At 45.8% G+C, this 23119-nt stretch overlaps 1 protein-coding gene across 1 annotated transcript in view; it reads right to left on the bottom strand.

Moving 5' to 3' along the window:
* Nucleotides 1-18208: 18208 nt before the first annotated feature.
* The window catches only part of Kcnk13 (potassium two pore domain channel subfamily K member 13), a 93933-nt gene continuing 89022 nt past the window's right edge, over nucleotides 18209-23119 (bottom strand). Inside the window, exon 2 of the mRNA XM_050151513.1 lies at nucleotides 18209-20929. Coding sequence (XP_050007470.1) covers nucleotides 20046-20929 — 884 coding nt within the window. The 3' untranslated portion in view covers nucleotides 18209-20045. The remainder of the gene's footprint in view (nucleotides 20930-23119) is intronic.

Here is a 23119-nt window from a genome sequence, read left to right as displayed (position 1 = left end):
CCACATGGTGGCTCACAACCATCTGTGATGAGATCTGGCACCTCCTCTGGCGTGTGGGCATACACGGAGGTAGAATGTTGTATACATAATAAATAAATAAACCTTTGAAAAAAATAAATAATACCATTCAATATTTCCACTTCCTCCCCTCTTCCCAATTCCCTCCAACTCCCCCACTCACCCTCCTCCTCTCCCCCTCCAGTCCTAAGAGAGGGCAGGGTACCCTACGCTGTGGGAAGTCCAAGGCCCTCCCTCCTCCATCCAGGCTTAGGAAGGTATGCATCCAAATAGAATAGGATCCCCAAAAGCCAGTACATGCAGTAGAGACAAATCCCAGTGCCATTATCATTGGCTTCTCAGTCTGCCCCAATTGTCAGCCACATTCAGAGGGTCCAGTTTGATCCCATGCTCGTTCAGTCCCAGTCCGGCTAAAATATGAATATGATATGTACTCACTCATTAGTGGATTCTAGCCATAAACAAAGGACATTGAGCCTATAGTTCACGATCCTGGAGAAGCTAAGTAATAAGGTGAACCCAAAGAAAAAAACATATATAGATCCTCCTGGAAACTGGAAGCAGACAAGATCGCCAGGCAAAAGTTGGGAGCATGGGGGTAGAGGTGGGGTGGGGGGAAGGGGAGAGGGAGAGAGAGAAGGGAGAAGGGGAGGGTTGGGGAGAGCTTGGGGGAGTGGGATGGTTGAGATGGAGGAAGGATGGATATGGGAGTAGGGAAGAAAATGTCTTAATAAGGGAGCCATTTTGGGTTGGCAAGAGGGGTTCCCAGGTATCCACGGGGATGTCGCCAGCTAGGACCCTGGGCAGTGGAGGAGAGGGTGCCTGAACTGGCCTTGTCCTGTAGTCAGACTGATGACTATCTTGAATATCACCATAGAACCTGCGTCTGGCGACAGATGGAGATAGAGACAGAGACCCTCATTAGAGCATTGGATTGAGCTCCCAAGGTCCAGCTGAAGAGCAGAAGGAGGGAGAATATGAGCAAGGAAGTCAGGACCACGAGGGGTTGGTGCACCCACTGAGACAGTGGGCCTGAGCTAATGGGAGCTCACCAAATCCAGCTGGAGAGGGACTGAACGAGCATGGGATCAAACTAGGAATCCCTTTTTAAACCCTTCAAAGGCTCCTGCAGTCTTCCTAGGAGTCCCGTATTGTGGGATAAGGGCTGAAGGATGTATGTAGTTCTCAAAGACTGGACCCTGTCTTATTCACCTTTTTGTTTCTATTGCCGAGGGCCGCACCTTGCAAGTGGCAGGTACTTAGTGACTGTTTGCTAAATGACTGGATGATTGGGCGGACACAGCTGCACACAGATCTCGCTCTACGCTGCTGGAAAGCCCACCAGCAAAACCAGGAATTTTCACTCGCGTCTTCTTTTAGTCTCATTAACTTGAGGTAAAGAACTAACTTAAAACACGTTTAAGTGTCTTGTTTTTGGAGCACGGGCTAGGAGACCAGTGGAGAGGGCTGGTCTGGTGGGCACAGTTGCACCTGGGAAGAGACAACTGCAGCATTGTCATAGGATTATAAGGGGACAGGACTTTGACCACAGCACAGCTAATGCCTTTAATAGCAGAGTCAAACTTGACCCTTTTGTGGAGACTGAGTACTCCTATGAGTCAAGATTTTCTAGTCCTTCGACAGACTATTTTTTTTATATCAATATCTACATATATGTTTTGGGGTTTTTGAGACAGGTCTTGCTATGTAGACCAGGCTGACCTTGAACTTGCAGCAATCATCCTGCCTTTGCCCGCTTAGTGCTAGGGTTACAGGCACGCACTGCGCGCTTGCTCAGCCATTGTATGATTCAAGGTCTTCAGCCCAGCTGCAGGGGCAACACAATTGCTGTTTTCCACTCTGGGGCCTGAGATTTTTTTCTCGTTGCTGTGGTGAGGTACTCTGATAAAATCACCTTAGGGAGAGCTGCAGAGGGGACCCCGACTTCTGAAGACAGGATTTTCAGGTGCAGAAATTGGCCTTCCCATATCTGAACCAACTAGGGTCCTTGTGACTGGAGCAGATGGTCAAATTACGTGTCCACTCTTGGGCAGTGTTGGAAATGGATCTGTCTTCAGTAAAGACCAGCCTATGATTCTCGTGCTGTTGGGTACCAGGCCGATGATGGCTGTTCTGGATGGTGTCCTGGTGGAACTGTAAAACTACCCATCTTCTCCTGAACGATGTCATTGCAACGAAGACGAGGTTGCCTTCAAAGCCCTGGATGCGACGGTCCACGCCAGGGAGGGAAGGCGAGGAGAGGAAAGACCAGCTGAAAGCGAATGGAAAATCTATTGGATTTTCTGCGCTACAGCACTGGTGCACTTTCATCTATTTTATTTTTAAATATTTCAAAATAGTAGAGAACTTCAAAGAAGCAATTAAGACCCAACCATGTGTCTGCAACTCAGAATTAATGAAAATTAGGATCTAAGTGTTTGTTTTTGCCCATTAAAAAAATCCCTCTACTAGATCTACAAAAGTGTTCCCCATAAGGAATGAAAACTGCAGAGAAATTCAAAAGTTAAAATTACCTCAAATTCTTCAGCTCATTAAAAACATCGTTACTGTTTAGCAAACATAATTTCAAATATCATTTAAAGAGTCTGAATATAGCTTTATAAATAGGTGGGTGACTGAATGGATGCAGAGCTGGGGAGACAAAAGCTATTACAAAACAGCATTAATCTATACGTGACATTTTAAAACTTTAATTAGCTTTAATTTTACTTCAGTTCAACAGGAGAAATAGCTGACAGGAAATAGAAGGCCCTGAATTTCGATCGTGTTTCTTCTCTGAAGAGACAAGATTTCTCAGAAGAGCCTCACGGCGTTAGAGAATTAAAAGTTCCTCAGAGGCTAGCCACACGTGTGCAGGTGGGGGGCACACCTGTGATCCCAGCTGAGGCAGGAGGATTGCTGCAAGTTTGAGGCCAGTCAGGGCTACCTAGCAGAATCCTGTCTCAAACCACAACAAAAACCCAACAGGCAGACAGACATAGCTAGAGATAGGTAGATGAGACAGATGAGAGATATATGATAGAGTTTGAGGTTGTTGGTTTCTTAAATTCTTTTTTTTTTTTTTTTTGTAAACTAGGGAGATAACTCAGTATCTGCCTCTTAAGCATGGGGATCGGAGTTCAGATTCCAGTCACTCAAGTAAGAAGCCACGTCTGGTGGCACCAGCTTGTAATCCTGCCATGGCAAAAAGTAAGGAGACAGGCAGATTCCCGGAGCTCACTGGCCAGTCGGCCTAGCTAATTTGGTGAAGTTCCAGACCAAGGAGAGACTTTGTCTCAAACAAAAGGTGGGAGACGCCTGAGGTCATCCTCTGACCACCACACACGCACATGTACACGTGCGTGTGAGCACACACACACACACACACACATTTTATTAGATGGTTTCCTGCCATACGCTGACTGACCTCAGGGTTAAAAGATAAGCGCACTGGCATTTCATTTCATGTTTTCTTTCATCCTTTCCCCAAGACTTGAGTTTCCCCAGTATCTTTCATCTTTACACTTCCCATCTATGACGATCATGTTCTTCCAGGTAACCATATATCCTCACGGTCATCTTCGCGTGGGAGTCATTACCCTCAGCCACGTTTGTCCCTGTGACATCATACTGGGGTCTTTGCTGGCTGGATTCCATAGCAGCAGAAATAAAAGTTCAATTACTTGTATTTCCTGCCAATCGCTTCTCCCGTTAAACTGAAGTAAAGTTAGATTTAATCCCTGTGTTCCTCGAGGGCTTTCATAGTGCCAAACTTTTGCTTGCCATCTTGCATGGGTCCTGCTGGTTTGAGTCTCGTGTTCCTAGGGAGCACTTTTGGTCCTCTGGGGGATGGCAGCCATCACCTTATCATGTCTTGGCATGTGGTGCTGTTGCGAAGCCAGAAGTCCACCCCTTTTCTGGGCAGTTTTGTTTTTCTACATATTAAAACATGCCAAGCATCGGGTTTCCTTTCCTGAGCCTTCGTTTTCCCGTGTGTGAACTGTGCATGTAAGCGGCTGCTCATGTCAGTATTAAGTGAGATCATTATTTAAAGACTTGGCACCGTGCCTGGATCAGAACTAATACTTAATAATTGTTAGCTACTGGTGGTGTTATAATGAGGGCGCTGAAGTTCAAGAATCCACACAGAATTCTTCTGAGCTGGGGCTCCAGAATATCCAGTGACTAGGGCCGGCAAGGGCCTTGGGCAATTAGGGGCAATAAAAAGATTATTAAGGCAAAGCAATTAAAGTGACTAGAGAGGGGGAAGGCGTATAAAGAGTCTGAATTAAGGGTAATTAAAGACCTGAAGTAAGAGAAGTCAAGAAATAAGAACTTTATTTAAGGATAAAATAAAGGTAAATTCTCCAAAATGTCAAAAAGAGTGAAAAATATACTTCAGTCTAAATCAAGAACAACAAAAAGGTAGTGTGTGCCAGGCTTGGAAGGCTAGCAGTGTGGGCAAGTGGGTTCTTGTCCCATCCTCACTGACTCCTTCAATCCCTGGCATGTGGTCCAGGGTCACTCAGTGTCCACAGGGCTAGAACATTCTTTATGCTTTTGTTTGTTTATTTGGTTGTTTTTTTAGTACTAGCCATGGCCATGCTTTTTGTGAAGAGCCTTTATTTTGGTTAAACAATGTCAGTCATGGAGACTAGAGTAATTTTGGGTCCCAGGATTAAAGCAACTTGTTTTCCTAATTTTTTTTTTTGCCATTCCCAACATTGCCAAACTCTTTTTTATGAGGCTACAATTATCCTGATACTCAAACCACATAAGGACATTACTAAGAAAGAGAATTACAAACCAGTCTCATTCATGAACATTGATGTGAAAATGCTAAATAAAATACTGGCAAATGGAATCCGAGAACACATCAGAAAAATCATCTACCATGACCAGGTAAGCTTCATCCCAGAGATTCAGGGATGGTTCAAAATACAAAAATCTGTCAATATAACCCACCATATAAACAAACTGAAAAAAATAAACCACATGGTCATCTCATTAGATGCTGAAAAGGTCTGTGAACAAAAGACTACATTCCTTCATGATAAAGGTCTTGGAGAGAGTAGGGATACAAGGAACATATCTAAACATAATAAAGTAATATTCAGCAAGTCAACAGTAAACTAAATGGAGAGAAACTTAAAGTAATCCCACTGAAATTAGGAACAAGACAAGGTTGTCCACTCTCTCTATATCTATATAATATAGTTCTCGGGGTCCTAGCTAGAGCAATAAGACAATAAAAGGAGATCAAGGAGATACAAATTGGAAAAAAAAGAAGTCAAACTCTCACTATTTTCTGATGATATGATAATTTACATAAGTGACCCCAAAAATTCTATAAGGGAACTTCTACAACTCATAAACACTTTAAGTAATGTAGCAGGATACAAGATTAACTCAAAAAAAAAATCAGGGCCGGGCGGTGGTGGCGCACGCCTTTAATCCCAGCACTCGGGAGGCCGAGGCAGGCGGATCTCTGTGAGTTCGAGGCCAGCCTGGTCTACAAGAGCAAGTTCCAGGACAGGAACCAAAAGCTACAGAGAAACCCTGTCTCAAAAAATCAAAAAAAAAAAAAAATCAGTAGCTCTCCTGTACACAGATAATAAATGGGCTGAGAAAGAAATCAGAGAAACATCACCCTTCACAATAGCCAAAAATAACATAAAATATCTTGGAGTAATTCTAACTAAACAAGTGGAAGACTTGCATGACAAGAATGCAAGCTGGTATAGCCCCTTTGGATATCAGTGTGGCAATTTCTCAGAAAATTAGGAAATAACCTTCTTCAAGACCCAGTAATACCACTTTTGGGTATATATCCAAAGGATGCTCAATTGTGCTACAAGGACATGTGCTCAACTATGTTCATAGCAGCATTGTTTGTAATAGCCAGAACCTGGAAACAACCTGAATGCCCTGCGACCAAAGAATGAATAAAGAAGACGTGGTACATTTACACAATGGAGCATTACACAGTGGAAAAAAAAATGACATCTTAAAATTTGTGGGCAAATGGATGTGTCTAGAAAATATCATTTTGAGTGAGGTAACCAAGACCCAAAAAGACAATTATCATATGTACTTGCTCATAAATGGCCTTTAGACATAAAGCAAAGAAAAACCAGCCTACAATTCACAATCCCAGAGAACCTAGACAGCAATGAGGACCCTAAGAGAGACTTACATGGATCTAATTTGCATGGGAGGTAGAAAAAGACAAGATCTCCTGAGTAAATTGGGAGCATGGAGACCAAGGGAGAGGGTAGAGGGGGAGGGGAGAGGAAGGGAGGGGAGCAGAGGAAAAATATATAGCTCAATAAAAACAATTAAAAAACATTCTTGCCATTCACACCTTATCGACACCCCCATAATGGCTGCCATAGAGATCTCAGTCACCTGGCATTCTGTAACTTACCATTTACCTTATTTTCCCAGCTACCTCTGGCAACAGCCAACCTTAGGCCAAAAAGAGAGTTTTTCTTTCTCCGTTTCTCTTTTCTGTTTTATAAACACCCCTGTCTGTAAGCAGCCCATGGGCTCCGATCTGATGCCAGAGACCCCCCCCCCCAGGCTTCTTCCAGAATAAAGCCTTCTCAGCCATTGAGTCCTCACCCCACTCTCTTCCTTTCTGCCAGCCTTGCAGTAAACGTTCTAACTTACTTGCTATGGTTTACCATTTCCTTGTGAAGTTCATTCTGCTGTGTTTCTGCTTTGGCTTCCTGTTTATCGATGTCGTGTTCTTTTACCAGTTTGCTCTGTGAAACAACCCTAATAAACTTTTATTTCTTCATCATCATTTCTACGTTAGGTTCTCGCCTCTTCTTACCCTGTGTGCCGGGTTCTTGTTTTTATCCCAGGCTGTGATGTTCTCATCTGGATGTTCCTCTCCACCTCCCTTATGCGGAGGTTTTTTCCTTTGGGATGGTTTCTAGTAAGGTAGCCTTTGATCTGTCTTCCCATCACAATGGAGTTCAGTTCCTTTGTTTTTAAGCGTGTGAGTCTGGTTGTGACGATTCTTGTCCTGGCTGCTTTACTATGGCACGAAGACATGTGATGTTCTCGGCCCGCTGTCTGGGACCCAGTTCTCTCTCTTCATTGATGTTTTCTCATGTGTCTTTCGCCAAGATATACCTCACTAGTTGGTTTGAGATGATGCCCTTCATTATCAGCCTGGCATCTTAAAAAGGACCCCCTGGCTTATTTGGCATGTAGCTATTTCTTCTTTGCGTGTGTAAGAATAATTGGAAGAACCCTGGGTCATTTTGCTTCATCTTGGATCTACTCTTATTCCTGAGGCTCTTGCTTGCATACGAGACAGATGTTCAAAAATGCTGCTAGGTTAGATGCAAGAGCCAAGATCCTTGGCAGTAGGATCATCTTTCTTCTATTGCCCTGCCTTTGCCTACTGCCAAAAGCTTTTCACTTCCTGTGAACATCACCCCGACCGCAGGCAACCTCTCCCCTGACTGTCGCATGAGACTCTTGACCCCTTCCCTATCACTCTGGCACCTTTTCTGGAGCCTTCCCCCAGCCCTCAGTTATATGATAGGGCTGCCCTTCCTGAAGCTGGCACTCACAGGGCTTGTTCTGAACCCTCCGAGCAGCTCATATGGGCCACACGGTGAGTTTCACCGAGTCTCAAGCAGAATTCACTCCCAGGAGGCTGTGGGGACTCAGTGGTGAGTGGCTTAATTGTACATGGAAAGCAGGATGGAGTGGTACCCAAGATCACACTGGTGGAGAGATTCAGGAGACACTCATGGTCCTCTGGGCTGGGAGATGGAGACACCTGAAAGGTTGGTGTCTCAGTGGTGATGCTCCCAGGCAAGCTGGCTGCATGAAGCTGGCTACTGTGATGCTCCTGGTGTCTGTGTCAGCTTGTCACATTAAATCGGGAGGCAGATCCAACATCTTCTTTGTCCCCTCACTGTGTCCCACACAGCCTGTGTTCTCAAAGGGTGTGCTTGGTGGGGAGAGGGGCAGGAGTGAGTACAGAGATTCTCTGGCTTCGCTCTAAGCCATTTTGCGTCAGAAGGTCTGGGGACTGCACGAACACCCTTGTCTAGGAGGAAGTAACTCTTGGGGCTGGTTGAGAGCACTTGCTGCACAAGCACGCGGACCCGAGTTAGGATTTCCAGCACCCACATGCCCGCAAGCCCAGTTCTGTAGGGTGGCTGTGGGGACAGAGGCAGGAGGACCACTGGGACTTGCTGGCTGAGAACCCAGCTCCAGGCTCGGTGAGAGACCCTGTCTCAAGTGAAGAAGGCAGCATGACAGAGGTCACCCCATGTCCTTCCCTGGCTTCTGCACTTGTGTAAAAAGGAACACTCCACACACTATCCCAGGACTTGTGTGCCTTTGTGTTTGTATGTGTGTGTGCACATGCGTGTGTATGCACGCGTGCACACGTATACACATAGAACTCTTGGAGCCAGGCATGACGGTGCATACATTTACTCTCAACACTCAGGAGGCTGGGGCAGGAGGCTCATGAGTTCAAGATTAGCCTGGGCCACATAGCAAGACCCTATTACAGGAATAAAACAAAGCAAAACACTCCCAAGAACTGCTGAGCTGGGGGTCCGGCAGCACAGTTAGTGCAGAGGATCAGAATGTGCCACCGTGAAGTATGTTACTTGGGCATGACCGCTATTTTGAGCTGAAGTCAACTGAGAAATGATAGATGGGGGAAAGAGTTGATAATCTTCCCCCTTTCTGTCTGAAAGCAGAACATAAGTGTCCTATTGTAAATCTACCAAGGAGAGGAGGGACAGTTATTACTGGAGACGACATTGACTGGAATCTACATACACAAGCATTGCTGCAATGACATCATCGCCCTCCATTCCCCTCTAGATCAGTCTGTCCACAGAGAGCATCCAACCCTCGCTCCCCTGTCTCGTCCTCTCCACCGTGTGCCCCCTCTGCTACATCAGCTCTCAGGCTTAGCGGCTTCCTTTAGGTTTTTCTCTTCTCCTCCATGAACACTCCGTGTGGGGTAAAAAGTGCTAAGTAAGCTCAAATCAGATACCAATGCCACGCTTTCTCTTTTGTCAGTCTCTCTGTGGTCAATTTAATTTGTAGGCCCCAGAGACCGAATAGAAGCAGACAGGAGAAAAAGCTGTTTTTCTTTCTTTAAACATTTTTTTTTCATACAGTATATTCGGATTACAGCTTCCTGTCCCCCAACCCATCTCAGATCCTCCCCACCTCTGTACTCACCCAAATCTACACCCCTTCCTTCTCTCTTTCATTAGAATACCAACAGGCATTATTAATAATAATACAAAAATAAGCTAACACAACAGAACAAAACACACAAACAATGAAAAACATACAGGTGCTGAAATATAGATATTCACACACATAGAAAACCCATACAAATAAAATAGGAAGTCCTAACATACAAGCAAAAAGATTTGCAAGGTTAAAAAAGTGTAGACAAGGCATTTGAGGCAAAAAAAAATCTGTAAAGCTGCATTGAGTTAGTTCTTGTGTTGGTCATTTACCTCTGGGCCTGGGGCCTGCCCTTAAGTGTGGTTTGCATTCACGGTGAGCCTCTGTTGGAGAAAATGAACTTTTCCTTTGAGGGGTTGACAGTTGGAGGTAACTGTGGGATAGGGGTGGGGTCTTGTGTCTCCTCCCCTCTCAGCACTGGGACCCCATCTGGCTTAGACCTGTGCAGGCCCTGGGCATGATATCACAGTCTCTGTGAGTTCACGTGTTTGTCAGTCCTGCCATGTTGGAAGGCCTTGTTTTCTTGGTGTCTTCCATCCCCACTGGCTCTTACAATTTTTTTTGGCTCCTATTCCAGAGAGTTCCCTGAGCCCTGATGCCGACATCCCATTCAGAATTGAGTATTCTGAGGTCTCTCCCTCTCCACACACTGTCTAGTTTTGGGTTTTGGGTTTGTGTTCTTATACTGTAGGAGGAAGCTTCTCTGATCACGGCTGAGAAAGACACTGATCTATGAGTATGGCAGAATGTCATTAGGACTTATGTGTTGCTTTGTTCCTTTCGCAGAGTAGTAGTTGGTTTTCCCTTAGGTCCATGGTCTATCTAGTTTTAGTCTTCTGGTCACCCAGACAGTGTTGGGAATGGGTTTCATCTCATAGAGTGGGCCTTAACTCTAATCATACAGTGCTTGTTGGTTATTCCAGTCAGTCAGACAGTGGGTTGGTTACTCCAGTCAGACAGTGGTTGGGTACTCCAGTCAGACAGTGGGTTGGTCACTTCAGTCAGGCAGTGGTTGGGTACTCCAGTCAGGCAGTGGTTGGGCACTCCCCAAACTTTGGTGCCATATTGCACCAGTGTATCTTGCAGGTTGGTCACCATGGTAGACCACAGGGTTTGCAGCTGAGTGGTGTTTACCTTTATCCTCTGATAGTATGCAGAGAACCTTCCAGTATCATGAACACTAGTTAGTAGGGATGAAGGCTCTAGGTAGTTACCGGCTTGAGTTCTCTGTGTTCAGTGAATTATGTAGGTGCCGTCTTCATCAATATGACCTTACCATCAATTTGTAGAGAGCAATCAATAGCTTTGGCAATAGTCTTAGTTATTTGGGGATTCCCATGGGACCCCTTTAGCCAACAACTCAATTCAATATAACCCATTCCTGGTTATCTCTGGAGGCTTCATTTGGTGATGAGAGATGCCCAGTTGGGAATCGGTCTCCTCCCTTGTTTGTTGACTTCAATTTAGATTTTTTTCATACAAGCATATATTTTAAAGAGCTTTACTGTACTAGGTTTCTATATAGCCCCAAATGACCCTTAGTTTTAGCTGTTCTTCCTTGTATTCTCTTCCTTTCCCGCCTCCCCTCTCCTCTTCCCATCTGATACTACTCATCTATAACTCTCTATTCTATTTCTCCTTCCTAGGGAGATCTTTCCCTCCCAACTAGTCTTTTACTCCATACATTATACCTGTAGTAGTCATATGAACTTCCTTATTGAAGACTTAACAGTTAACATCCACATGAGTAAATACATACCTTATTTTTTTGGGGGGGGGGATCTGAGTTATTTCACTCAGGATGATTTTTTTTTCTAGCTCCAACTATTTACCTGTGAATTTCATGATTTCAGGACTTTTTAAAAAAAACCATCTGAGTAATATTCCACTGTGTGAATAAATGTACCACGTTTTCTTTATCCAGTCAGCCGATGATGGATATTATCATCCATCTTATGGCTCTTATGAACAGAGCAGCAATGAACATGGATGAGTGAGAGTCTCTTCACTAAGTTGTAGAGAGTCCTTTGGTTATACGCCCAAGAGTGGTATAGCTGGATGTTGTAGTAGGGCTGTTAGTTCGTTCCCACTGCTCAACCCTAAAGTAACCACTCAGAACTATATTAATTAAAATGCGTCTTGGCTAATAGCTTAAGTGTATTGCTAGCTAGCTCTTACATCCAGAATTAACCCATTTCCATTATTTTATATTTTACCATGAGGTTCGTGGCCTACTGGCAAGGTTCCAGCTGGTAGCTCACGTCTTTCCCCCTGGTGGCTACATGGCATCTTGCAACTCTGCCTTCTTTTTCCCAGCATTCAGTTTAGTCCCCCCCCCCCCAGCTCTACTCTGCCCTATCACAGGCCAAGGCAGCTTCTTTATTCATTAACTAATAAACGCAACACATATACAGAAGGACTTTCCACACCAGCTGGATCTTGAGGTAGATTTGTTTCCAGTTTCCTGTGGAACTGGACACTTATTTCTACAGTGCCTGTGTAAGTTTGTACTCCCACCAGCAACGAATGAGGGTTTCCCTTACCCCCACATCCTTGCCAGCATGAGCTATCATTTGTTTTATTGATCTTGTCCATTCTGACTGATATAAGATAAAATCTCAAAGTAGTTTTGATTTGCATTTCTCTGATGATTAAGGATGTTGAACATTTCTTTTAAGTGCTTCTCAGCCATTTGTGTTTCCTCTTTTGAGAAGTCTATTTAGATCTATACTCCATTTTTTAATTGGGTTATTTGTTTCCTTGAATTCTTTATATATTTTAGATATTAGTCCTTTATTGAATATATAGTTGGTAAGCATATTTTTCCACTCTGTAGGTTGCCACTTTGTCTAAATGATGGTGTCCTTTGCCTTACAGAAGATTTTCAGTTTCATAAAGTCCTATTTATTAATAATTCCTCTTAGTGCCTGTGCTAACAGTGTTCTGTTCAGAAAGTCTTGCTGATGAGTTCAAAGCCATTCCCCACTTTCTTTTCTATCAGTCTATCTGACCTTATGCTGAGGTCCTCGATCCATTTGGAGCAGAGTTTTATGCAGGATAACAAATACAGATCTATTTGCCTTCTTCTGCATGCAGCCATTCAGTTTGAACAGCATTTGTTGAAGATTCTGTCTCTCCCCCAACCCAGTGTGTATTTCTGGCTTCTTTATCAAAAATCAGGTGCCTGTAGTATGTGAACTTGTGTCTGGATATTCAGTTCAGTTTCATTGATCAATGTGTCTGTTTGTATGCCAGTGCCATGCTGTTTTCATTACTGTAGCTCTGTAGTACAGTTTTGAGGTCAGGGATGATGCTGGTCTAGTTCTTTTATTATTCAAAATTGTTTAAGCTATACTGGGGTTTTTGTGTTTACATATGGAGTTAAACATTTTCCTTTCAATTTCTATGAAGAATCGTACTGGAATTTTGATGGGGATTGCACTGAATCTATAGATTACTTTTGATAGAATGACTGGAAAGCTTTTTTCTTCCCTTGTGGTGAAGCTGCTGTCCAGGTGACAGGGGCTCGTTTCTTTCTGTCTGGCAGGACTGATGTCCGGAAGCACATTGTGTGATGGAATAGGGCTTTTGATTTTCCCGTCCCTACACAGTTTTGTCTTAAAGTACATTAAATACTGAGAAAGATAATAAGCGTGGCTTCTAGTCTGGATACCTTAGATCTTTTCCTCCAAGGGTGAATAAAAGACTGTTATTGATCCTTACTGGGCCAGCAGGAGAGAGATAAAACCAAGTTATAACCTTCAAAGAGCTTGTGGATTAAAAAACAACAGGGCCCTAAGCTAGCAAAGAAGAATATTCTACCAGAAGTCTGGGACAGAAATGGATAAAGCACAACAAGGCTGTTGGTGAGTGAGCAGGTGGCCCAGGGCACACAGAGCCAGGGCCCTCGCAGGCCGAAGTGGACCCTGTTAATGGTGGAAGTTGGTAAAGAGGTGAGAGAAAGTTCTAGAAGGCTGAAAGGTGGACTCAGAGACAGTGATACCTTTAGAATTTTGGTGGAGGCTGGTTCTCAGGGCTAGGTGTCATTCCACAGTTGCCTCCCCTCAGGTGGACATTCTCGGCAAGACTTAGACCCTTAGTCCACTTAGAGACAGTGGGATAGTACTGGCCTGTGAGAGGAGGAGTCTGGATTCCAGACCCCAGGGCACTAGCCTAGGCCACATCACAGCTCTGTACCCATGATGCAATGGGACCATGTCTGCCTTCTTACCACATGGCTAATAAGGTAGGAATTATTTATTAATTAATTTACCTCTCTCTCTCTCTCTCTCTCTCACTCTCTCTCTCTCTCTCTCTCTCTCTGTGTCTTTCTCCCTCTCCCTCTCTTTGTATTGACACTTAGGAACTCTAGGCTAGCCTTAAAATATATAGCTGAGGCTGGCCTTGAAATCCTGACCCTCCTGCCCCCAAACAAAACAGAACACTCCCAATAAATCCAAAACAATATCCCACATACAGTAAAAGTACATCCAAAAAAAAGCATCATTTAAAAAATTAATTTTTTTTTTTTTAACCAGTGGCTTCCCAATTTTAGCCCACCAAAGGCTCGCCTGCAGGGCCTGCTGACATTGGAACTTGGAGTTCCTTCCTGGAATCTGAGAGCTGAGACTTTGCATCTGTAACAAGCCTTGGTCACTGATGCTGCCGCCTCTGGCCTGAGAAACCCGCCCCCCCACCAGACTTGACTTCAAGCTGGTGGCCCCACCTGCAGAGGACATGAGTGGGAACTTGAGTCTCAGCTGTGAGCTCCAGTCACACCCCAGTCCAGGTGTGCCTGGCTGTGCCAGCTGCAGGAAGCCTTGTTTTGTTTCTCCTTAATTCTTTTACTTTGCGATAATTTTAGACTTATATGCAAGTTGTAAAAATAGCGCAGAGTGTTCCCGTATACTTGTTACCCAACTTCCCCTTATGGGAACGAACACGTTACATAACCACAGAACCCTCATTCAGACTAAGGCTTTAAGCATGGGCAACACTATTACCAAGTCCACGCCATTTACTGGACTTCATTCCTCTTTTAGTGTTCCCTTCATACTCCATGACCCAGCCCAGGACCCTAAACTGTCTTAGTTCCAGGGCCAATACAAATGACATCATTATTCTGTCTCCTCTGCATCCTCCACACAGCTCATCAGTCTCCATGACGCCGAGCCTGAAGAGTCCCGATCAGTTACCGCACAGGATGCTCTTCAGTGTGGCTTCGGCTGATGTTCGCTCGTGGTCAGATGGTGGTGGCGGGTCACTGCGAACACGGGGCTCTGCTCCATGTGCTGTGTCAGATAACACAGATGCAACATGTCCCACAGTGAGGTTAGCTTTGTTCTCTTGAGCAACGTGGTGTCTGCCGGAATGTGCCTCTGTGATCATTTTTTTCATAACTAACAAATGGTTATCATTTTCCGGAGTTGCTGGAGGTTGAACCTGGTCCTCACATGTGCTAGGTAAGCATTCTCTGATGGAATTATACTTCCGGCCCTAACTACCAAATACTTTAATAGCCACTCCTTGACACTGCAAATACACTATTTTTGCTTAAACTTCTACATCGTTAATTTTAATATTCATTGATGGATCTTGTCTGTGCTTATCATTAATCTTGTGTCACACACACACACACACACACCATATACAAAGTATAGAAAACAAAATACAAAGAGAAAATCCAGAAACCAGCTAGAGCCAAAAGGAACACTATGTTCTCAAGAATTAGGGAAAAGACTACAGCACCGTTCTTATTAGGAACCACACAAACCAGAAGACAGCCATGTGGTCGTATCTGAAGGGATAAGTTATTTCCTAACACCTGGCAGCACAGACTTCTGTTTCCAGAAGGCGAGGAGACGGTGTAGCGGGTAAAGGGCTGTGTGCAAGAGTGACGGCTGGAGTTCGGGTCACCAGCACGCACAGAAGTGCTGGGCAGGAATGTGGCCCACCTGACATCTAGTGCTTAGGAGGAAGAGAAAGACCATCCTTGGAACAAACTCACTAGCCGAGCTAACCACGTCTGTGAGCTTTGGGTTCAAGTGAGAGACCCAGCTTCCATATATAGGTGGAGAGCAATTAGGACGACGTTAGACATCGACCTCTGGCCTCTATATGTACACACATCCACATACATGTGAACACACACACTCACACAGACACTCACACACATGTACAGAGAGAGGAGGTGAAGCAAAGACTTTCATCAGACAGAACACAACTGAAAGAATTAATTCATTGCCATCAAAAGGAATGCTACAGAAACTTCCCAACCGTTTTAAAACAATGCAAGATGGGAGGAGAACCATTTCTGTGTAGAAGAATTGTAGCTGATATCTGTGGGTAGAATTAGAGCCATAGAGAATCACCGTCAGAACATGGAAGTCAATAATTTCCAGGCATATTCTCAAACTCCTGTCAATGCAAACCTCGGCTAACTGGCCCATAGAATGTATTTCAGAAAAGGCTAAAGAGAATTTGAAAATAAGGACCTCCTACTCCACAGTATGGTTATGAACGTCAAAATATTACAAATATGAGTGACTAAGCTTCAAGATCTTAAAATTGTGTGTGTGGGAGTGTGTGTGTGTATGTGTGTGTGTGTGTGTGTGTGTGTGTGTGTCAGNGTGTGTGTGTGTGTGTGTGTGTGTGTGTGTGTGTGAGAGAGAGAGAGAGAGAGAGAGAGAGAGAGAGAGAGAGAGAGAGAGAGAGGAGAGAGAGAGAGGTGCTGTTTCTAAAGCACTGTATTATATCAAATGGTCTGACGAGGTCAGCGGATACTGGAAAGCTCTCTGGACTAGACACAGGGATTTGGGGGTGGTGGCATGGGAGGTGGTAAACTAAGGTAATACCAGTGAACAACAGAGGAAGCACAGTCAGAACCTTCCTGATGCTCTGACCCTCTAATACAGTTCCTCATGCTGGGGCAACCACCAGCGCAAAATTATTTTCACTGCTACTTCGTAACTGCAGTTTCGCTACTGCTAGGAATCACAATGTAAACATCTGTGCTTTCTGACGGTCTTAGGCGACCCCTAAGAAACGGCCATTCGATCCCCAAAGGGGTCTCACCCTACAGATCGAGAACTGCTGATTTAAATGCTATAGTGAGCAAGGGGTGCCAAGTGCTACAACCCTGCCCAGTCTTCCCTGGAGGAATGTTATGTGCCTCCTCTCCTGAAAACAAGCAGGCCACTGCCCACACAGTTCCCGAGGATCCCGACGCCTTCCCCGGCCCGCACCTAATTGAATCCTCCCACCAGCTTGCAGAGGAAGCTAGCCTTCCTGGCATTACCACAGAGATGGGGCTCAGTGCAGTAAGAGGCTGGCTCACCCCCTCCCATACTGGGGTTCCACGCCTGGTGTTCTCATAGGCAGAGCTGCTGCTCACACGCTGGCTTGACCTCAGAAACAGTACTTTGTTATCTCTGTGTTGTTCCAGATGCGGACACCAAGGGTACGGGCAGAGTGTGAGATGACGTTAGGGGCCTTCAGGGATGGAATTCACGCAGAATCACAAGGTGAGGGTCACTTCCTTCCCAACTCCCTTCTGGTCCCCTTGGCGTCATCGTAGAATAAGCCCTACCACCTCCTGATCCGTTGTCTGTTGTCACTTAAAAGATGGGAAACGACAGAGGTTTTTCTTTTGGTTCACGTGTGTGTTTGTATGTGGGTGAGTGTGGCGTAGAGGTCAGAGGACCAATTGGAGCCAGTGTGGGTCTCGGGGATTGCATGCAGGTTGTCAGGCTTGGCAGCAAGCTTTTACCCCCTGAGCCATCTCATAGGCCTTTTGTTTTGGGACAGGGTCTCACGTGGTCTCGGCTGGCCTGGAACTTGCTACGTAGCCAAAGATGGCCTTGGGCTCTGGATCCTCTCGCCTCAGCAGGCACCACCGCAGCCACCTATTCCCCCCCCCCCCTTTTTTTTTAAACAGAGAAAATCCTTCAGGCTTCGAGCCTTTGCTAGGATACAGGATCTGGATAGAACTAAATAACACAGTCTGAGCTTTCCTTCATTTCCCCTCATTTCTGGATTTCCTATTTATAGCAAGTGCTTACAGGCTTTCATTTGGTATGACAGTCTCTTTGAAAAACAGAACGAATTATAAGCTGAGTTGACGAGAACGCCAAGGCGATGGAAGCATGGGGTCCTGCCACGGTTCAGGCAAGCCACGTGGAATGACGCTCACAAGAGACACAGGCAGGGCTGCCGGGTCACATTCCTGGGCCACAGAGAACCCAGGACCCTCTAGACAAAGCCTGAGATCATCACGGTGGGGAGACCCTAAACCCCTGACACAGGATCCTAGGCCACTTGCAATGCCTTCTGGGAATAGCGCTTTTTCTCTTGGCCAAAGGCTTCTAGGGCGGCCTAACTCCCTGAGATCACAGGGTAACAGCCTGAGGGAAGTGTCGAGAAAATGGCCAAGGAGAGCGGAAGGCATGCTGGGTGGGAACAGAGGTGACCAGAGGAGAAAACTGTAAAGAAAACCATGGCTGTTGTCACCTGGGAAAGGTACTGTCCACAAGCTTGCTTCCTTCTTCTGTGTCCCTGCCTCCTGGGACTCTCTCCCATGATTACTGGCTAAAATTCTCTTCTCTTCTCTTCTCTTCTCTTCTCTTCTCTTCTCTTCTCTTCTCTTCTCTTCTCTTCTCTTCTCTTCTCTTCTCTTCTCTTCTCTTCTCTTCTCTTCTCTTCTCTTCTCTTCTCTCCTCTCCTCTCCTCTCCTCTCCTCTCCTCTCCTCTCCCCTCCCCTCCCCTCCCCTCCCCTCCCCTCCACTGTTTTTCTAACACTAATTTTTCCAATATTCCCATGAGGGAACCCTCAGCCCAGACCCCCCCCCAAAAAAAAACAAAAACAAACAAACAAACAAACAAAAAACACAAGCTCATTCTCTGACACTCAGAGAGGAATTTTAGGAAGCCCAAGTTCAATTCTCATAAGCTTTATCTGACCTGGGCATGGCGGCTCACACCTGTAATCCTGGCATCTGAGAGGCTGCAACAGGAAGATCATTAGTTCACGGCCAGCTGGGACCACATAGCAAGAACCCGTCTCAAGGAATAAGCAAACACAGCTGAAAAGCTTAAGCCGATGTTGGAGCCCACTTACGGGAATCCATGGGTTGTGATAGAACATTACTGTAAGCATCCTCTTTCAAAGTGGACCCTCCTAGAAGATGAGATGTGGTTACAGTGGGCCTCCTGGTACACTGCCATGGTTTCTAGGGATCAACACAGAGAAGCAAAGACCTGCTCTATGCTTGCTCTTGTACCACAAATACGGACACCAATAAACTGCTAAGAAGCAGCACCCAGTGGCTGGTGGAAAGAGCTCAGGTGCAGCTTGCCTTCTGGTGACAGCTACCTCCCAGGATATTAAAGGGCGATACAGATACAAGCAGGAAGAAAGAGAAAAGGCCTCTCTGTAGTCAGGAAAACAATTCAAAGTCGGGAGGAAGAGGGGCCGAGGGACCCACTTTCATCACCAGGAGCTCCGAGTCCTCCTCCCAACTGCAGCAGTTAGGCCTGAGGCTCAGATGAGGAGCCATTCCCTGAGTTATCTACTGCTTCCTCTGTAAAGTCAAGGGGGTGGAACAAGATGGTGCCCAGGGGTCCGCTCAGCTCCCAGGCTCGGCTCGCCCTTCCCTAGACAGTCCGGTTTTCAACTGTCTTTACTGGTCCACCTAATTGCTTCCAAAAGAGTTATGTGTACCCACTCTAACCTTGCAAAAAAAAAAAAAAATGACCCCTGAAGCTCTTTACAGGTTCTCTCTTGCATTTATGAAGGTCAGCAACCTCCATTCCCAGGAGGGATACTCTCATGGCCTGAGAAGTTCGCCTCACTGGCCTTGGTACAGCCCCAGAAGCCAGCCCTGCAATGTGTGAGACAAGAAAGTCACACTTCATTATGTGACCTAGGTTGTTGCTGCTCCAGCCCAGACTCCAAGATGAGGCTCGTATTTCCACTGTCCACAACGATTACCCATGGCCTCTTAGTTAACAAAATGAGAATTTATTAAATTTTCAGTTCTAATAAATAGTCAGTTGCCTCTACAACAGGCTCCAAGCCCTGGTGAGATGACAGTCTGTGTAGCCATTCAAAGAGGACACGTTAACTAAGCTCTGGGCTCTAGTTACACAGGGAGCTGCTCTCCTCCCTTGACTCACTGCTGTTACCCCGCTGCGCCTTAATGTCTCGAAGATGAATTAATTGTCTTATCGCATAAGATCCCAAAGATACATTAGCCAAACAGGAAACAAAAACAAACCAAAGAAAACAATAAACCAAAGACTCCCAAACCGAGAAGCGGGTGTAAAGAGAAGATTGGATGCTTTCCCCATCTATGGAACCAACAACAAATATGCTTGGGAGGCCCAGACTGGGGCTGGTGAAGTGGTGAACTCGGCCATTTACAGTTCCATGCTAGAATTTAGGCCCTTCAGGGCTTTGCTTCCCAAGTGACGGCCCATCATGGGGAAATTAAAGCTGGAGGGAAACCCGTCTCCCGCAGACAATTAAAACTCTGGGGGATGGTGAGGACCTCAGCAATATATAACTTGGAATTCAAGAGTAAAATAAGAGGCAGGCAAGGAGGCTCCAGTTCCTAACCTTGAGAGGTTGCTGTTGCCTGAGGCCAAGATCAGATTTCAAAAGCTGGACTTGAGAAGTGGATAGCAACAGCCAGGGACACAGCTGAGCTCACTAGGGGCATGACAGTGTCTTGTCCTCCTCCTGCCCCTGGGTCTCTTCATCTAGTAGCTACTCCTGGTTCCTACCTATCTCCGCTTGTCTCTGCCAACCTGTTATTCATTACTGCAAAGGCTCCCACACCCCCTGAGAACTCATCGTCCCTGGAGGATGAATTGGACGGGTGGGGTCCACCATTGGCCATCTCGGACAACTGCTTCTGCAGGATAGCCAGTGAGACCTTGTTGGTGTCCTTCATGGAGATCATCTCCCCTGAGAGACGCCGCCCATCCGTGTCACTCTCCATCATCCCATCTGTCTCTATGGAGATGTTGCACCTGTTCCGGATGTTGCCGGGCATCACCATATTCCTCCTGGACCGTAGGAGTCCTCTCTGACACTGTGGGAAGTACCCACTATCCAGTTTCCTCAGGATCCAGTTCACAGTCTGTTTGATCAGGATGGAGATGACATTAAAGAGGGAGTAGATACAGCAGACACCCATGAGGATGAAGAAGAAGTTGGCGAAGCGGTAGAGCCCTTGGCTCTCATACTGAGCATTTTGGCTGCTGACCAGGTCCCCAAAGCCAATAGTACTGAAAGCGACAAAACAGAAGTAGAGAGAGTCAAAGTAGCTCCAGCCTTCCATGATGGCATACAGAGCCGAGGCGCCACAAGAGATGGCCACGGATGCCAAACATAGGATCAGCATGACATAGTACACAGAGGGCTTCCAGCCGGCCAGGCTGTCAGCTTCACGCTTCTCAGGGGCCTTCATGTTGTCCTGGGTCACTACTCCACGTCTCCGCAGCTGCTGCTGGTGACAGGATCTCATGACGTAGGCGATGACTGTGATCAGCCGCTCTAGGAAGAGGTTGAAGAAGAGGATGGTGCTTGCACATCCAATGAGACCGTAGAAGATCAGAAAGATCTTCCCTCCTATTGTGGCTGGTGTTGTCATCCCAAACCCTGACGAAGACAAAAAGCAGAGGAGACAAGAGTGAGCGAGAGCTTGGCTGAGAGTGGGGATGGTGTATGGGTTTGCAGGCTGCTGAAGGGCTGGAAAAAACAGTGTTTTAAAATCCCTTAGCCCCAGCCTTTCTCGGAAAGCAGAGAACCCCCATCTCCACTGGAAGGTTGTTGTTCGGCCTAGAGCTGCCCGATACAGGCCCATATGGTGCTATTGTGCAAGGCAGGAAAAGGCTCCTCTTCGCTGAGTGGATCCTGCCAGGAAAGAAAGGGTTAGAGAGGAGGATATGACTAGGTTTCAGCCTCCTGCCCTCCTTTTGTTGAATGTCCCTTGTACACGAAGGAACGTGAGCAGCCACAATCAACTGACCTTGCTCAGAGATACAAAGACTCCTACAAAAATAAAGGCTTATGCAGACTCAAAAAATTCATACATTTTACTAACAGAACTGAGAAAAAACCAGAGCTCTTGTCTCCCTGGATCTCTGGTTCTGCAAGACAATTGGTATAGTGTGTGTTAAGTAAGGGGTTTGGAAGTGGTACAAGGTTAGCTCTGTAGCAGCTGCTGCAAGGAGTACCCACCTAAGACTTAGGGTTCTAGGAAGATTATACAGAAGGTCCTTGAAACCAAGGAGGCATTGTACAGGCAGATGGTACATACGAATAGTGATGGCCGTTCCTTTTCTCCTTCCTCTTGTTTGTATGTGCATGTATGTAATAAGTGTGTGTGTGTGTGTGTGTGCGCGCACGCGTGCACTTGCATGTGTGTTCATATGCATTTGGGGACCAGAAGTTGATGTTGGGTATCTTCCTAAACTGCATCCCACTTGACTTATTAAGGCAGGGTCTTCGACGGAAACTGGAGCTCACTGATTGCTGCCAGGTTAGCCGGTCAGCTTGCCCTGGGGATGCCCAGTCTCCCCTCCTGAGTGCTGGGATACAGGCAGTTGCCATGCCTACCTGACCTTTTCATGAACTCTGAGGATCTAAACTCTGGTCCTCATACATTTTCCTTCATTTTCAAGTTCAGCTCTCTCATTGTGTCCATCACAATGAGAAAGCCATCGTCCTTTGCTTGTAAATCCCAAAAGCCAGTCACTTTTCTTGTTGCTATGGGTCAACCAGTGGCTGCCTGTCATAGGTTCCCCTGGGAAATGGTTAGATGAGATCTTTGGATGTGTGGGTTTCGGGTGTTATGAGCTCACGGCAATGAAGTCAAGGGGACCACTTTTCCCAGGCACCTGATCTATGCATTCATAACTACTCAATTATCCAACTAAAGTCACAGTTCTCAGCATGCATGGTTCTCAGCTATGTCTAATTGGGAAACTGAAGGCTTCAAGTCAAGATAATGAAAGAAAACATTGAGTTTTGCTTCTAGAAAAATAGGATATAGTGGAATAGATGGGATAAGGGTAAGGAAGGAATGAGGGGCAGGGAACAATGGAATGGAGATTTTGAGGGCTAGGACCCTTAATGGAGGAGAAAAAAAATCAGAATATCATCTCTCCTTGCTTTAAAAACCTAAGCCTCCTTCAGTCACCTTGCAGTGGAGGAGCTTATGTATCTCCATCATGGAAAGAAATGTCTTGTTTTCTTTCTGGTTAAAATATTCATTTGTATCCCAAGTTCAGATGAGGTGGTTAGAGCTGTAGAGAGTCCTTGGCTCTCATACTGAGTTTGATGAGTTAAGCACACTGAGTTTAACAAGTAGGTTTCAAACAATGTTGTGTTCTATTCAGTGCAAAAGAACACCACGGAGTCACCAGTGTGTCAGGAAATTAGCTCCTCATGGTCGGAGGAACTTGGTGCTACTCTGATGGCCTCAGTGGAGTCCCTGAACCAGGAGAGCGTGTGACTGCTCCCTGTGGAGGACAGAAAGCAGATGACTGAACCCATGCAGTGTGTGTTCAAGTCCCTGCCATGACAGGAGTGGTTTATCACCCCAAATTCCCATGCTGAATTTCACCCACAAAGTGATGGTTTTTGAAGATGAACCTTTGTGAGGTAATTAGTCTATGGGGGTAGGACCTTCTGGGAGGGCATCCGAGTCCTTGAAAATGATACCTTGGGGGCTGGAGATGTGACTTAGTTGGTAGGGTGCTTGTCTGATAAGCTAGGCATGGTAACAGGTTCCTGCAATCCAGCATGTAGGAGATGGAGCCAGGAGGATCAAATATCTTAGATCAC

This window comes from Alexandromys fortis, unplaced genomic scaffold (assembly GCF_014885135.2).
Source record: "Alexandromys fortis isolate MF-2015 unplaced genomic scaffold, M_Fortis_MF-2015_v1.1 scaffold_63, whole genome shotgun sequence".
NCBI lineage: Eukaryota > Metazoa > Chordata > Mammalia > Rodentia > Cricetidae > Alexandromys > Alexandromys fortis.
The sequence above is the reverse complement of the archived record's forward strand: the minus strand, read 5'-3'. Positions and strand labels throughout refer to the sequence as shown.